Source organism: Benincasa hispida, chromosome 11 (assembly GCF_027475165.1).
Source record: "Benincasa hispida cultivar pf3 chromosome 11, pf3_genome.v1.1, whole genome shotgun sequence".
Lineage (NCBI taxonomy): Eukaryota > Viridiplantae > Streptophyta > Magnoliopsida > Cucurbitales > Cucurbitaceae > Benincasa > Benincasa hispida.
Window position 1 is genome coordinate 29,655,430 of NC_143488.1, and position 16,050 is coordinate 29,671,479.

Here is a 16,050-nt window from a genome sequence, read left to right on the forward strand (position 1 = left end):
TTCAACAGTAAGTGATTACTGAGAGTGACTTTCCATTCTGTTAATACCAATGTTATTAAATGCTATTGATAGAATATTAGTTGGGAATAAATGCTTTGGTAGAATGTTGGTGTTGTATTGAATACACATAAAATGGTTGAAGGAAGAAGATGGAAGGCTTTGGTCAAAGGATTTTTAAAACTGGGGGTAATTTTGGAATTTCGCATGGACAAAAGGTCAGTGGTAGAAAAGTTTTTAGGAAGAGATCATTAGTAGAAAAATTTGGAAAATTTCACAAAATGACCCGAAACCCAAAAATTTTTTTACCAATGACTTCTTCCTAAAAACTTTTCTACCATTGACTCTTTGCCCATGCAAAATTCCAAAATTACCCCCGATTTTTAAAAAGCTTTCAGACTGTTTGGTGAACGCGCGTCTCTACGAATACTTTACAACGATAGGGTCTCCCTCCATTTCGTTCATTTCCTGATCGTTGAGAGAATACTAACCGATCAAATAAAGAATACTAAGCGAGCGTTTAGAGAATATTAAGAGAGCGTTTAGATATTACTAAGCAATCAGATAGAGATTACTAAGCGATCATTTAACTAACTATCATGCGATCATTTAGACATCTGTTATGCGATCGTTTACAACTGTTACGCGATCGTTTAGATATCCGTTATGCAATCATTTGGCTAACTGTTACGCGATCGTTTAGATATCTGTTGTTCTGAATATGGTATATACATAGGGCATGAAATGCATCAAGGAATATACTTGCAACAATCTTTGCAATTGAGATGTGACGATCTGATATAATCACTAAATTGGGAACGTCTCCTATCGAAACCTTCAAATGAGTCATGAACCAAGTCCATGATGCATCACTCTCATCATCTACAATACTGAAGGCGATAGGATATATGTTGTTATTGTCATCGATACACGTTGCTATTAACAACATACCTTTATATTTCTCGTGCAAATGGTTTACAGTTGAGTGTGTGCTTGCTGCTTACGCCGAACCAATCTTCCTAGTCGGACACAGACAAGAATGGGTTTGAAGACCATATGTTGGAGATTTTGAACCAATTCTACCACCGCAAAAGGTAGCAAGTGTAGGTCGACATCAAACCATCAGGATACCTTCAATTAGAAAGGAGCCATGACAAATACATAGGTGTACACGATGTAGTCAGAGAGGACATAACAAGAAAACGTGCATATAAACATTGACAATACCTGACACTGGCCCATTTAGACTAAAAAATATGTAATTTCTTGGGCAATCGCTTAGTTTTTTTTATGTACGATCGTTTAGCAATTTATTTGCTTAGTTAAATGTACAACACTAATTATACTGTACAAATTTAGCACAAATTTATCTAAATGATCGCTTAGTTATTTATTTGCTTAGCTACTTATTTGCTTAGTTAAATGTACAACACCAATTATATTCTACAAATTTAGCACAAATTTATCTAACGATCGCATAACAAAAACTAAACGATCGCATAACAAAAACTAAATGATCGCATAACAGATATCTAAACGATCGCGTAACAAAAATTAAACGATCGTATAACAAAAATAAACGATCGCATAAACATATATCTAAACGTTCGCATAACAAAACCTAAACGATTGTATAACAAAAACTAAACGATCGCGTAACAAAAACTAAATGATCGCATAACAGATATCTAAACGATTACGTAACGAAAACTAAACGATCACATAAAAAAAACTAAACGATCGCATAAACAGATATCTAAACTATCGTGTAACAGTTAGTCAAATGATCACATAATGGATATCTAAAAAATCGCGTAACAGTTAGCCAAACGATCACATAACAGATGTCTAAACGATCGCGTAACAGTTAGTTAAACGATCGCTTAGTATTCTCTATACGATCACTTAGTAATCTCTATCTGATCGCTTAGTAATATCTAAACGCTCACTTAATATTCTCTAAATGCTCGCTTAGTATTCTCTATCCGATCGGTTAGTATTCTCTCAACGATTAGGAAATGAATGAAATAGATGGAGACCCTATCGTTGTAAAGTATTCGTAGAGATACACGTTCACCAAACGGTCTGAAAGTTTTTTAAAAATTGTGGGTAATTTTGGAATTTCACATAGACAAAAGGTCAGTGATAGAAAAGTTTTTAGGAAGAGGTAATTGGTAGAAAAGTTTTTGGGTTTCGGGTTGAAATTTTCCGTCCATCTCCTCTCAAAACTACTTTGTGGTAGTTTTATCTGCCTGATGGTGAACACTCGTCAACTGTCAAGGGTCCTACAATCCAGATTAAAAAATGGTTAGATATAAACAATCAGATTAAAAAATGGTTAGATATAAACAAAAGGCAAACAGAAAGAATATTGTGAAGGAAGATGTCTCTATTCCGTCTATGAATGTCTATGGTGTTCGAATGTGTGCCGTTTCAACTCCCTCTGCGAGTAAGATTGGTGCTTCAAGGTCGATAAATGGTATCACGTTCTAGCTCTAAGAACACTGTTGTTTCCCAAAAAAGAGAATCTCTGTAAACAATACTGCTCTCAGCATGACAGACTTAGTCGGTCAAGGTATTGAAATCCAACCCAATTTTGCTCATTCTACTTTAAGTAGTTCATCTGAGTCCATGCATGATTTTAGGGTTGTCAGTCGCGATAGTGAAGGTAGCTTGCATGTTTCTGGAGAAACCTCTATGCTAAGTTAGATGAAGTAAGGGTTTCTGGATACCTCAATATTGTTAATCCCATTATTTTTGTTCATAATGTTGCTGTTCACAATGTTAATCCGAGTAATGTTCAAGAAAATGTTGGCACTTTATCTTGCCATACGCTTGAACAGTTTGTAGAGTCTGTTATTTTATCTGTTGAGAAGGATAACTTGTCTGTACATCCTCATGATGCTACTTGTTTGCCTAGTTTAGATTCGTCTAAAATGTTTACTAGTCATACTGATGTGTCTGATTTGCACACCGTGTCTGTATCTGCTAAGGTTACTGTTATTATTACTCCTGAAACCAACAATCCAGTGACTTCTGTTAATGTTCCTCTTGAAGTTGATGATGATGATGATGTGGTGGAAGTTATGTCTCTCGGTGGTAAGGATATTTCTGGAAACATGATCCAGGATGATACTGATCAACAAGCTTCTCTGAATGAAATGAGTTTTGACGTTAACATTCCTCTGGAAAGATTGATCAACAAGAAGAAGGAATATGGTAAAGAGGTTGCTGTATCAAGTTCAGGAACAAGTGACAATGCCTTAATAAAAGATCTTGTGCTTGAACTAACAGGTGGGGTAAGGAAGGCTTGGCCTAAGAATGGTCAATTGATGACCTTGATCTTAGTGTTACGTATGCCATCCTGCAGAAAATTGGCATAGCTAATTGGTGCCCTCATCAGATCATTCCAGGCTTTCTCTGTCATTGGCCAGCTTGTTGTATCAAATAGGGAAGTCTATTCCATTTAACTATGGTGCCTTTGTTCTTAATTAGGTCAAACGTCATATTAGCTCGCATGCTCTTAAGTTACCCATTCCCTATCCCCGTTTCATTTGGGGGATCCTATTAGCCCAAAAACTTGACTTGCTATTTGTTGATGAGCCATTGGGTCCTTTTCCAGCATTCCTTACTCTTAGTTACAAGTCATTTCAAGGCCATCACGTTCCTGACCTCACTCCTCCTCCACCCATTAATAATGTGGATGCCCTGAGTTCTTCTATGATTAATTCACCTTTTGGGAGGCATCTTCGGCAGTAACTGGCCTACGAATCTCGTGATCTGTCTGTTCTGATTCAATGTGCTTCTGAGAGGAAAACTGAAGTGGATGTGCTCGTTCAGATGATGTGGGCTGCGATGTCCAGTTCTGGTGGTGCCTCTACTTCCAGAGATGGATGACTCTGCTGACTGGGATGACTGAATTTCTTGTATGTGTTGGATTTTCCAACTTTTTTTATTACAAGTCAGAAAAAGGGGAGAACAACGTTATGTTTGTGGTTTGGCTTGGTTCTTTTATGGTTTAGTTCGGTTATGGATTGTTTTGGCTATTATGGTTTGGTGGTTGTTTTTGAACTAACTGGTTTCTTTGTTCTATTGTTGGTACTTTCTCTTTAATAATATGATTCTCATATGAATTTAATGGTGATTTTCTTATATTTGTATTGAGTATTTTTGTTGGTTCTCTAGAATTTCTGTGATTAATAGTTCTGCACTGGTTGTTCTATCTTAAAAAATATTAGTCAAAGAGAAAGTTTGTTAGAGATTTGGAATTGGCTATATTTGTTGAAATTGCTTTGTCTTTGTTGTAAGAGTTGTCTTACTGGTTCTCAAGAATTGTTTCGTAGGATGTCTCTCAAAATGTTGATCCTGCAGACTACATTTTTCCTATCCTATGATTTTATCTCTTAGATATTTTTCATATTTATACTCTGTAGATTTTGAATGGAGTCTTTTCCTTTTTTTGTTGAGCTTATTTAGGAGCAAGTTGCTGTCTTACTAGGGTTGCTGCTTTGAGTATTTTGTTTGAACCTTTTCGATTTGTGTGGTGGCCAAACATTGTAGTTATATATCAATCTCTATGATTGCAATTCAGAATTCGTGTAGATCTTGAGTTTGTGTGCTAGATCAATGTTGAAGCTTGCTTTGAAAGAAGATTGTCTTGATCTCAAGGGGAGCCTAAGACATCATTGCTTGAGAAGAGATTCTCATACTTAAGGGGAGCCTAAGTTCATCAGGTGATGTGATCTCACCAGAAGTAGGAAAGTTTACAGTTGAGAGGGAGTCTCATGCTTAAGGGGAACCTAAGTTTCCTTAGAGGAGGTCTCACTCTTAGCAAGAGCCTAAACGATCATTCATTGAGTTAAGTTATTCATGTGTCATTGTATTTGTCATCTATTTACAGATAAATATAATGTTGTAATTACTTGACTTCATATTAGTAAAAGTATCTTTCCTCGGCATAGTGTCCCTCACTACAAGAAATCTCTCTTCTTTGAAGAATCTACTGTTTCTCTCGTTCCATAGACTTCACAAAATAGCAACACTCTAAGTCTATCACAAGTATAGGCTTCCCGTCAAAAAAGGTAGATGGAGGAGAAACTTCTTGATGGACTCCTTCCAACCCTAAAAGCTAGTGAAGCTGTAGCCAATCATCTAAGAAACCAAGCCAACATATGATGAGTGCAAAGAGGGAAGCCCCAGGTTTTGCTATCAAAGAGGGAAGCCCCAGGTTTTGCAAAGAGGGAAGCCCCAGGTAAGGTTTGGAGAATTTGAGAAAGAGTTTGAAGGCCATTTGATGATACTCGTTCAAATTTTCCACAATCTACATGCTAGATCATATTATTTGATATTATTGGAACATGCATCGCAATGACAAGGTTAGAAGAATAAAGTACCGAATACACAGCAACAACAAAAAGGGAACTTTGATTAAGAGCTCAAAAGAGCTTTCCGATGGAACAGTATACATATTTAGCATCGATATGTTGCTAACAAAATGGTATATCTCGACCATGACAATAAATGCAACCCATGAACAATCTAAGGGGCCACATTTACCAACTAAACTAATTCCTGTACTTCTATTTGCTAAATTCCTGTGGTTTTTCAGCTAATTACTTTTCTTTGATGCTATACATAATTTGTAATCTCAGAAAATATAACGATTAAAAAATTGTAAAATACTGTTCAGGATTGGATCATGTTAGAGGTGGAGCTTCAAGTCGAATGTAGTCATACATGAGACCTTCGAATGGGCTTTCGCTTCTTGCCTGAGTGAGATAGATGGAGTTGTTCCATTGCAGAAATTGATCGCCAGGGAAAGGTATGGAATATAACCAGTAAAGTCCATGAATGCCATGCCTTGCGATCGCGTTGTCCTTTCCAATCTTCCCTGTCGAGAACGCAGCCTGCTCTGATTCTTGATCGTTTAATCGAACCTTCAAATCAACAATAACAGAGTATTAGTTGAAATGAATATTCTGCCTGAGACTGCAGATGGGAAACCATGGTAAAGAACTAAACCTATGGCTTGTTTTGTTGGTTGGAGTTGAAGTTACAGGCTTAAATTAGTATTCAAACACTTTTCTATTTTGGTTCAAACATTTTAGTCTAGTATCTCTGCCTTTAAATAAATATTTTGCCACTAATTTTTGCATATCATTTAACATACGTAAGATGCTTTTCTATTTTAAGAGATTGTTTTAATCCTTAATTTTATATAAAGTTTTATTTTAGTCCTTGTAATCTGAACCACTCACAAAAAGTAAACTAAATCCTCACCAAAATAGACGCTTGATTTACCATGTACATACGACATAAAAAACTTTTTATGTGTAAGTTTTCATAATAAAAATTAATAATGCGAAATAAAACAATCTTTTATGTTCAGTGGAAAAACGTTTTTCATGTTAAAAAAATACTCAGCACACACAATAATACCTGTAATTCGCATTCAGCAGCAGATGCTAATGCAATTTGCAGTGTGTAATTTGCCGTTTGATTCACAGATTGCAATAAAAATCTGATCTCCCAAGTGGTCGCTTCGTATGTTTGATTTCCCACATTCCTGCAAAGAAAACCCTAGCCAAATGTAAAGAGGAGGTGAAAACATAAAACCACAAAAACGTCGACAAAGCAGCAAAAAACTTACCTATTAACATGAGCATAGAACCAATCCTTTGTATAATCATCGACACCAACGGTAAACACAAGATCATTATTTGGATACATAGCCGCATAACGTTCCCACAAACCATATTGTCTGAACCTGTTAACCAAAGCCAAAATTTCAACATCATTAAATAAATGTAACGTTTATTGAGACAAAGAAAATAGCTTAAATAAAAATAGTAAAACGAACTTGTCAGCATGGTTGTTGTATAGTTTATTCATGAGAGTCGGATAAGGGTCGGGCACATAAAACTCCGCTGCAGTGCGGTCGGGAATGCCAATCTCCCAAATGGTTGGGCCTTGTCTCGGTGGATCAAACACCATCACTTCCAAACTGATTTCAGACCCTACAGAATGAATAGTTGGTTGGTTTGGTTGACTTTGATTTTATTTTTTATGAAATGGGATTAAGAGAGAGTTATTTATTACCAAGCTCAATTGTAATATTTGCCTCGTATTTGTAGTCTCCAATGAAGCCAGGGACAAAAGCGTACAGACTGTAAACCCCAGCTCGGATGTTATTGATTAAGAAGTTGCCGTGATTGTCAGCTCGAGTCCAGAACTGATAGCCCTGAAAAAATTTAAGCGTAAAAAATACAGCACATCTTCGTTTGAGAACTCTTTTGGAAGCACTTTTTTTTTTTTTTTTTTTAATCAAAGCTTCCTTATGGGTGACAATACTTGTAGGTTTTGTGCAGACTTTTCGACATGGTTTACGTTTTTTTTTTTTTTTTTTTGAAAGGTATTGTAATTAAAGTGTGAGGTGGGGGAATCGAACCTCAGACGTGGTTTAAGTTCATTGGTCTATGTTTAATGTATTTAATAATGAACTGAACCTCTAATAACATTCTTTAGCTAATAATAATAAGCTACATCCGAAAGTTAATCATCCACCGAAACGGAAGGATAATTAACTAAATTAATATAAGAGACTCAAAATTGTAGCACAAATGAAAGAGAAAATTCAAAGAAAGATTACCTTGGTTTCCATTTGCCAAGATCCCACAGGACCAGGCAATGCCAATCCAACGAAAGCATTACTCGCCCACATAAGTCGGCTACTGACATACCTGGTGGAAACAATACGCATATGCATTTTCAGTTAAAAATGTTTTAAATTTAATCACAAGTCAGAAAGAAAAGATTTTTGTATAGATGAGACAATCCTAGCAAAGTTAATCACGAACGACCCAATCCTATAAAACTAATAAAAATTAACATTCTGCTTGCGTCATTGAACACCCACATCCTTTGGAATGAACTATTGACCATCACGAAATCATTAGAGCCCTAACGCAATTTTCATTTAATCACCAATTAGTCGAATGTTGATTTTTTTTTAAAAAAAAAAAAATCTCGATTAAAATGGATATTCATTAAACCTCCTATTATTTGGCGATGGGAGGGACATCCCTAACGTAATAGTACATTGTACGTCACCAGAAGATTAGTTTTCATTCATTTTTAAGGATTGGGTCATTTCGCAATAACACACCAAGAGATGGGTCGTCGGTACAGAAACCGACTGAAAGACAGAGAAATACCCATCATAGACTAATAATCGGCCTGCGACGCTCCCTCTTTGGGCAGAAGAAGGGAAGTCTTCTGATTGAGGAAAAGAGTAGGGCCACTCGTTGATTTCTATTGCCAACTGTGAGAAGATGATGAACCTTAGTTGAAATTGCTCCTTCAAAATCAAAAGAGGCAGAGGGAGAAGGGACCTGTTGTTTGGCATCTTGCCACAGGGATAAAGAATCCTCTTCAGGGGAAACAGAGTTGAGATAGACAAAGACAGGGCCGAAGACCTTCTTCCAGGGCTCTCCAGCTGCAAATCTCATACCAATGTCCTTTCCAGCGTAGTGGGTGCTAACGAACATCTGTGGTGCATAATTTCAAGTGAAGGCATTTTCACAAACAGTTGGAGGGTGTCTTTTGGTTTGGGTGGAAATGGCAATTGTTTAGAGGAGGGGGGGGAGGACTTACGGAGAGAGTGATGGGGCCGGCGTGAGAGGTGAGATCCTGCTTGACCGGACCAGCGACACGGAACTCGTCGCTGGGAGTGATCATCCAGAATCCCACCGGCGGATCGCTGCAGATCCAGCCGTGAACTTGGTTGTCCTTGTCCTCTGTTGAGTACTGGTACTTGTCATCCACCTGCACTCACAATCCCTCACATCAGTGAACATTCTCATTAACGGTTTGCTGTTGAAGTACAACCTAACTTTTCATCTTTAAACTCGGATGGGAGTTGGAGTAAGAAGTTGGTTATTTTTCCATCTTTAAATTAAATGAAAGTTAAAGTAATGAGTTGGTTATTATAATTTTAGATTATTACCATTGTTTTATAATAGTTTGTGTTTGAAATATAGATTATTTTAGATTGGGTTATAGTAGCATATATTTGAGGTAAAAATTATTTTGGTTTGAGAGGGAAATAATAAATATTGTAGCAAATAATAAAAAAATGATCAATGTAAAATATTAAAAACTTTAACAAATGGGATTCAAAATTAAAACCGTCCAACATTTTAGATCGAAATGTTATTACTGCTCATTTTGGCCTTAATTGTATTTATTTAACATAGATAATATTGTCAAACTTAATGACCATAAGATCTACACTAAAATAGATGGATAATATTAGACTAGTAACTTATAGTTTTAGAAAAGAGTCACCAAAAACTTATAAAATTGTATTTAACTTAAAATCAAATATGTTCCAATCATTTTAGGTTAAATTAACCCAAAAAAAACTTCTAAATTGTAGAGTTAATTTCATTTATGTCCTTAAATTTTAAAATGTTTAATATTCTCTTAAAATTTAAAATATGATACAAAACAACCAAGGAGATTTTGCTATTATATTTATAGATGAAAAAAATGTGCATATACTTATGTGAACAAATTTATAATCATATTATTGTCTTCCTCCTTTCAACTTCTCCCTAATTTTCCGTCGTTTTGTCTATGATTTTTCTACTATCTCTAACATCTAAATTTAATTGTCGTATATGCTTAGATTTGTTCACTTAATTAAGCAAACATAAACAAACACAAATTTTTATCCATGAATTTTATGACAAAAAAAACTTAATACTTTAAACATTAAAATGAAACCTTTTAAAGTTGAGAGGTATAATAGAAATTAACTCATAATTTAGGGATATTTTTAAAATATAACAAAAATTAATACATTTTTGTTTCCGGTAAGTTTGATTTGATTTCTGAATAGCTCCTGAAATTTCAAAAGAGCCACAAGTTTAGAAAAATGCTCTATATGGTTCTATACTTTAAAATTTGTAATAATTTAATCCTTATGGTGGAATATCTCATCTATTTTAAGTGTCAATTTTTATTACATAACGACTTAATCTTTATAATTTATAAAAAAAATTTGATTCCCAATTAGTTTATCAATCTAGAAAGGTAAGAGATTTCATTAAATATTAATAATATTTTTCAGAATAATAAGACTAATTAAGTACAAGAACTAAATTGTTATAAAATTGAAATTAAATAGACTAAGTAGTTACCAACTAAAGTTTAGGGATTAAATATACAGAAGTTAATGGTGCAAAGGTGTTTTCTAACCATTTTTTTAATGAGTTGGCTATAGTAATTATTTTTTAAGAAAAAAATCAATTTATTTCCCTAAAAAGTTTGAGATTTTAATTGATACAACTTCAAAGTTTAGAAGTTACAAATTTATTATTTTCCAATTTATTTTTCATGTAGCATTCTTCTCTTTTCCCACTCAACTCTCTTCCCTCCTTTTTTTTGTATTTCATTTTTGTTCGTTATTTACCAATTTAGAAAGATAAGAGATTTCATTAAGCATGTTTGTTGTCGTCGTCACCGCTATGCTATATTAGCACCATTCGCTTGAACAATTAGACATCCAACTTATAATCGCAATGACCCAATTGCAAGAGCGAAGCTCTACCAATACTACCTAGCCACATCTAGTCATCACATTAGTACTCCAAATGCCACTTAATCTAATCCACGGATTATAATAACCAAATTAGTACTCCAAATGTCCCTTAATCTAAGATTTAATCACTAAATAAGTTTAGTATATAACATAAGTACATAAATTGTTATGTTAAATGAAATGGTAAAAATACCTCTCCTCTGAGTTCTTGATTGGCAGGATTAGTCAAAAGAACAGCCTCAGGATAAGCCAATGGCTCACCATTTTCACGGTCTCCCATTGTTGGCATCACTCTTTGCCTATCGTCCGACACAGCCATATAATCAAACCTAAAATGAACAAAACTCAAAAATTAATTGTATCGTACCTCAAAAAACAAAGAAATAGGTGGCGGTTTTTTTAAAAAAATTTATTTTTTACATTGTGCTTTGAAGCTTGTAAACAATCCTAACTTGATCCATTTCAATCTGGGGCCATCCAATGGGCCTCTCGAATATTGCATAACTATAAAATCCAGAGCTTCCTCTCAGCAATACGTACCTGCAGATATCAACCAAACCAACAACAAAACAACAAAACGACGTCACTTTTGCTTTCTATTGTTTGTTGCTTTTCCTTCTAAAATTAATTCCTCTTTTCTTAATTCCCACCTTTTGTCCACATTTACAGGTGCCGTCTCGTTCCCAACTGCAAAACTCCAAGTTTTGTTAAACGATATTTCAAGTTGCTCCTCGTTCGCTATTATCATTTCAAAACTCTCTCCTTTTAATCTAAATAAACAAATAGAACACCAAATAGTAAATATTATAGCAAAAAGGATTTCAGATAGTATTTATTATATTTAATTATAGGTTATAATTATAATATTATACACACCACTATTATATTTGGTGTCCCGAATCATCTCAATAGGTTTTAGTTTTTATACCTGTCGGTGGAAATGGGTTCGTCTGGGTTGTTCCATACGGCGTCCCAGTAGCTGTATACATCGTATTTAGCAGTTAATTAATGGAAAAATTAATACATGAATTTCTTAAGATTTGTTTTATTGTTATTAATATTATTGTATATGCATTTATTTAGGGATAATAATAACAATGAATAATTACCCTCTGTTTTGCTCTTCGTTTTTGGTTTCGAGAATGTTGTCGATTCCATTGTAGCTTAATCCAACGATGTCGCCATCAGGAGTTGAAAGAGTAACTTGGACAATACCATTGTCCATTATAACCTGAAATAATAATAATAATAATAAGGTTTAAATCTTATTTTAGCCAACTTTGAATAATGTTTTATTTTGGTCTATAAACTTTTAATAATATTCGTTTTAGTCTTTGAATTTTTAATATTATTTTATTTTAGTCCTTCAACTTTAAAAAATGTTTGTTTTAGTCTCAAACTTTAAAACAAATGCTTATTTTGGTCCTTTTTATATTAAGATTTTGTTAACTTCTTAAATGTCGAGATGACCTCTATTTTAAGATGATTAGACTACCAAATAAGTTAGCTATGCAAAAAATCTAAAGTTCAATTTTGAATAAAGTCACAAATCTGGAGAATTTAAAAAATATTTTTAGTTCAAAATTTTGGTCATTCAATATTTTGGTGTGTTGGTTGTTAGCATTTTATTTCACCTTCATTTTGCTAGATACATTTAAAACTCTCTCAAATTTCAGTTGAAGGGTCAACATAATTTTAATAGTATAGACTAAAATAAACATTTTTGAAAAGTTTAGAGACAAACGAATGCTTCTGAGAAAATTTAGAGATAAAAATAAAATAAGATTCAGAATTTAAGTACTAAAATAAAATCTAAACCTAATAATAATCATAATAATAAAAATTTGTTAGAACATATATATTTTAAATCAATAATAATGCAGAGGGTATTGGTGTTTGGATGCAGAAAAAAAATTTATAATTAGATGAAAAATGATTTAGAAGAAGTTTAACTCAACAATAATTAACATAATCTCTTTTTATTCGATCACTTATCTCCTCAACTAAAAAAAAAAGTGTATTAATTACTTACATATCCACCTTGTCTGTGTAGTGTGACATTGAAAAGCCTCGAAGAATTGTTGATGTCCATGTCCCTTAGGTATCTCCTACAAGTTGGAATCACGTGAATGTGAGAAATTTGGAAAATAAATAATGCCAAATAAAGAGAGGCCCGCGTTTGTATTTGTTCATTAAAAAAAGTGTTTATTAGAGTCCAATTAGAGTTAAAATTGATATAATTGATTTAAGTTAATGAAATTCAAATCTAAATTAAATTGATACAATGTTTCAGAAAAAGGTAAATTAATACAAGTTATTAAATTATTAAAGTAAAATGAATTTTATTTTCCCAACTATAATTGACCAAAGTTGGAAATTTAGTTTAAAGAGAAGTTTGGAAGACTCGAAACATAATGGCATGGGACTTTCCAAAATAGTGATTCATTTCCACAGGCCAAAAGTTTGAGGTTTTTTGGTTGTATTATACCGATGATAATGTTTGCTATGCCAGGTGGCATTCAAATCCCACTAAATATCAAAAAGAAAAAGAAAAAGAAAAAGAAAAAACCCTATTTATATATTATGGAAAAATAGAAAAATATAACTTTTTAATGAGTCTAAACTCAATTTAGCCTCATTTCAAACATCACTCTATTAGTGGTCCAGCTTTGAATTTAATTTCAATTTAGTAATTGAATTTTGAAATATTACAATTTTATAATTCAAAAATAATTTTCAAGATTTACATTTTTTTCACATCGATTTTTCATTAAATATTATTCCATATTAATATCTTTTAATTAATTAAAAAAATTAAATTATTAAAATTATTTTGCATTATTATTAAAATTAATTTTAAGTTTTCATTATATAATTATTTTAAATTAATTAATAAATATTAGCGTCAAATTTAATTACGATTATTTAATAAGAAGGGAGATAAAAATATAAATCTTCAAATTTAACAGTTAAATAAAACAAAATTCAAAATTAAAGAACTAAAGGTATAACATTTTAAAATTAAGAGATTGAATTGAAATCATTCCAAAATCTAAAGACTAGAAATTTCTCCCCAAGGAGGAACAGTAAAATTGTCATACCGGACAGCTGTCTCATTATTATTGGTCAAAACATTGAAAGGACTAAAAAGCAAAGAACATTTTAACCGCAGGATTCCAGTCCCAAGAACTCTGTCCCGTGACAATGTGGGTTCCAAAAAAAAATTAATAATAATTAAAATTTAAAATTAATAGAGCGAAAAGTAAATTAAAAAAAAAAAAAGGAAAAAAACATAAAATTCCTGTGGCCATAAGGGAATCATTCTCCTCTATAAGATTAAGTATGTGAAGTTTAAATTATTTTTCAAACGTGACTAAACAATGTGATTCAAACATAATTCGACATTTATAGCATAGTTCCTAAATTTTTAAAAATAGGTTTAAAAAATCTTTCAAATAATTTTATACTATTATTTTAGATAACTATATTACATTTTAAATTAAAAGAATAATTTTTAAAAATCACATCTTCTCTAAAATTATTTTTTTTTTAATTTTTAATATCATATATTTATTTTTTAAAAAATCAAACAAAAAATACTTCAAAGATTTTTTAAATCTATTTTTTTAAATTTGAAAACTAAAAATCTACATTTTGAAAACTCGAAAACTAAATAGACTTATTTTTATAAATTCGAAGACAAAAGAAGTACATTTTTTAAAGATCAAAATGCACATACTCTTCCAAACTTAAAATTAAAAATGTAATTTTTCCAAAAAAAAAGGAAAACTATATTGATTCACATCATCCTCAACCTCTGGTTCAGCTCTGCATGCATTTATCTTGCAGAAAGAACCAGAGTCCAGCAACTCAAACATCAATTAATATATATATTTATAAAAATATTTGATAAATGTAAGAAAATGTAGATAAATTTAATTACCTTATTGGGGTGGTCGGAATCGGACTCCGGTAGCCATTGTGGTCGAAACAGAACAAGAAGAAAACGGCAGCCATGGCTGTGAACCAGAGGGCCAAATTACCCCATAGCTTCATTTTTAAGAAATTAAACTGGAGAACAGAAAATTAAAAAAAAAAAAAAAAAAGTTTAATTTAATTGAAAAAAAAAAAAGAACTCCCAGGATGATGAAATTGAGAGAGGAATAATTTAATTACCTTTGTTATGGCAAGCAGTTAGCTACAGTAAGAGCGTTTTTAATTCTCTCTTTAATGGACTCAATTTAAAACCAAAAGAAGGTAACTTTTTTCCTTTCTTTTGGTTTCTTCACAATTTGGTTGAAGCTGTCACGTGAATGTGTGTGTGTGTATATATATATATATATATATATATAGTTGAGGCCTGATGAGCTGACATAGACATTGATTTCCATTTCTTGTAAATGGAAGATGAGAAGAAATTATGTATTTTCCTATGTTTTGAAATTGGAATTTCAAACGCATTAATTCGTAATGGGGTTTTGATATTAAACCAAAGTTTGATTCGATTGGTCAAATTTTGGATCAATTTAACATTTAAATGTACATTTGTGCCTAACTCTTCTCCCAATGAAAAAAAAAAAGATCATAATTGTAACTGAATTTTGAAATTTTAGTATTTAAGCCAAAAGGGATTGCATTATTTGTTTTGTAAAACTATATAACATGATTGAGCCTAAACCTGCAAAATTTTGCATTCCAATTTTCGATACAGGTAGGTAACCTTTTCACAAACGCAACGATTTTCTTTTGAATAATAATTAAAAAAAAAACTTGGATGCTTTATTTAGTGGCACTTATTTTGGTGTATCTCGATGAATTGTCCAATAAAATTATAGACATATGATAAATATTTTTTAAAATTTTTTATTTTATTTAATATTTTTCTTTTATGGTAAGAAAATCGGATGCACCTGGAAATTATACTTTTTTTTTTCTGCAAAAGGTCTGTATTTTTTTCCCATTTTAAGACTTGCTTTTTATATAGGTTGATTTTCTTTCTCTTCGAGTAAATGGCCGTTCATAATTATTAGATTAAAGCACTACTTCCTTTTTGTTTAATTTTAATCGTACTTTTAATAAATCTTGAAGTTAATTTTTATTGAAAATGTTAATATATGATAACAAGTTTTTTAAAAAATAAACAATAAATGGATATTGAAAGTATAAACGTGAAAAATAGATGTTTGAAGATAAAAAACTAAAATTAAACAATTTTTAAACTAAGGACTAAAATGATATTTTAACCTCTTTTTTCTTGTACCAATTTGGTATCTAAAATTTTAAAATTACAAATTTAGTCTTAAAATTTTAAAATTTTTAGAATTTATGGACCTACTAAACATAAATTTAAAATTTAAAATTTTATGAGACATGAAATTCAAATATATATCTAATAAATACAAAACTAAAAATTTTAAAATTCAAACACTAAATCGATATAAATTTTAAAG

At 32.0% G+C, this 16,050-nt stretch overlaps 1 protein-coding gene and 1 long non-coding RNA gene across 2 annotated transcripts; one reads left to right on the forward strand and one right to left on the reverse strand.

The window, feature by feature from the left end:
* Positions 1-2,302: 2,302 nt before the first annotated feature.
* On the forward strand, positions 2,303-4,141 carry LOC120092106 (uncharacterized). Its single transcript, XR_016524781.1, has 2 exons — positions 2,303-2,572; positions 3,055-4,141. It is a non-coding gene; the product is annotated as an uncharacterized LOC120092106 (long non-coding RNA).
* A 1,253-nt stretch (positions 4,142-5,394) lies between these two features.
* Positions 5,395-14,907, reverse strand: LOC120090188 (rhamnogalacturonate lyase B-like). Its single transcript, XM_039047720.2, has 17 exons — positions 14,777-14,907; positions 14,544-14,671; positions 12,633-12,708; positions 11,710-11,831; positions 11,529-11,579; positions 11,251-11,370; positions 11,021-11,140; positions 10,794-10,929; positions 8,650-8,820; positions 8,388-8,543; positions 8,211-8,317; positions 7,646-7,736; positions 7,096-7,237; positions 6,857-7,013; positions 6,647-6,763; positions 6,436-6,562; positions 5,395-5,933 (listed from the first exon to the last, which is right to left on the reverse strand). The coding sequence occupies exons 2-17, from the start codon at positions 14,654-14,656 to the stop codon at positions 5,694-5,696; spliced, it is 2,046 nt and encodes a 681-aa protein (XP_038903648.1). The 5' UTR covers positions 14,657-14,671; positions 14,777-14,907; the 3' UTR covers positions 5,395-5,693.
* Positions 14,908-16,050: the final 1,143 nt, after the last annotated feature.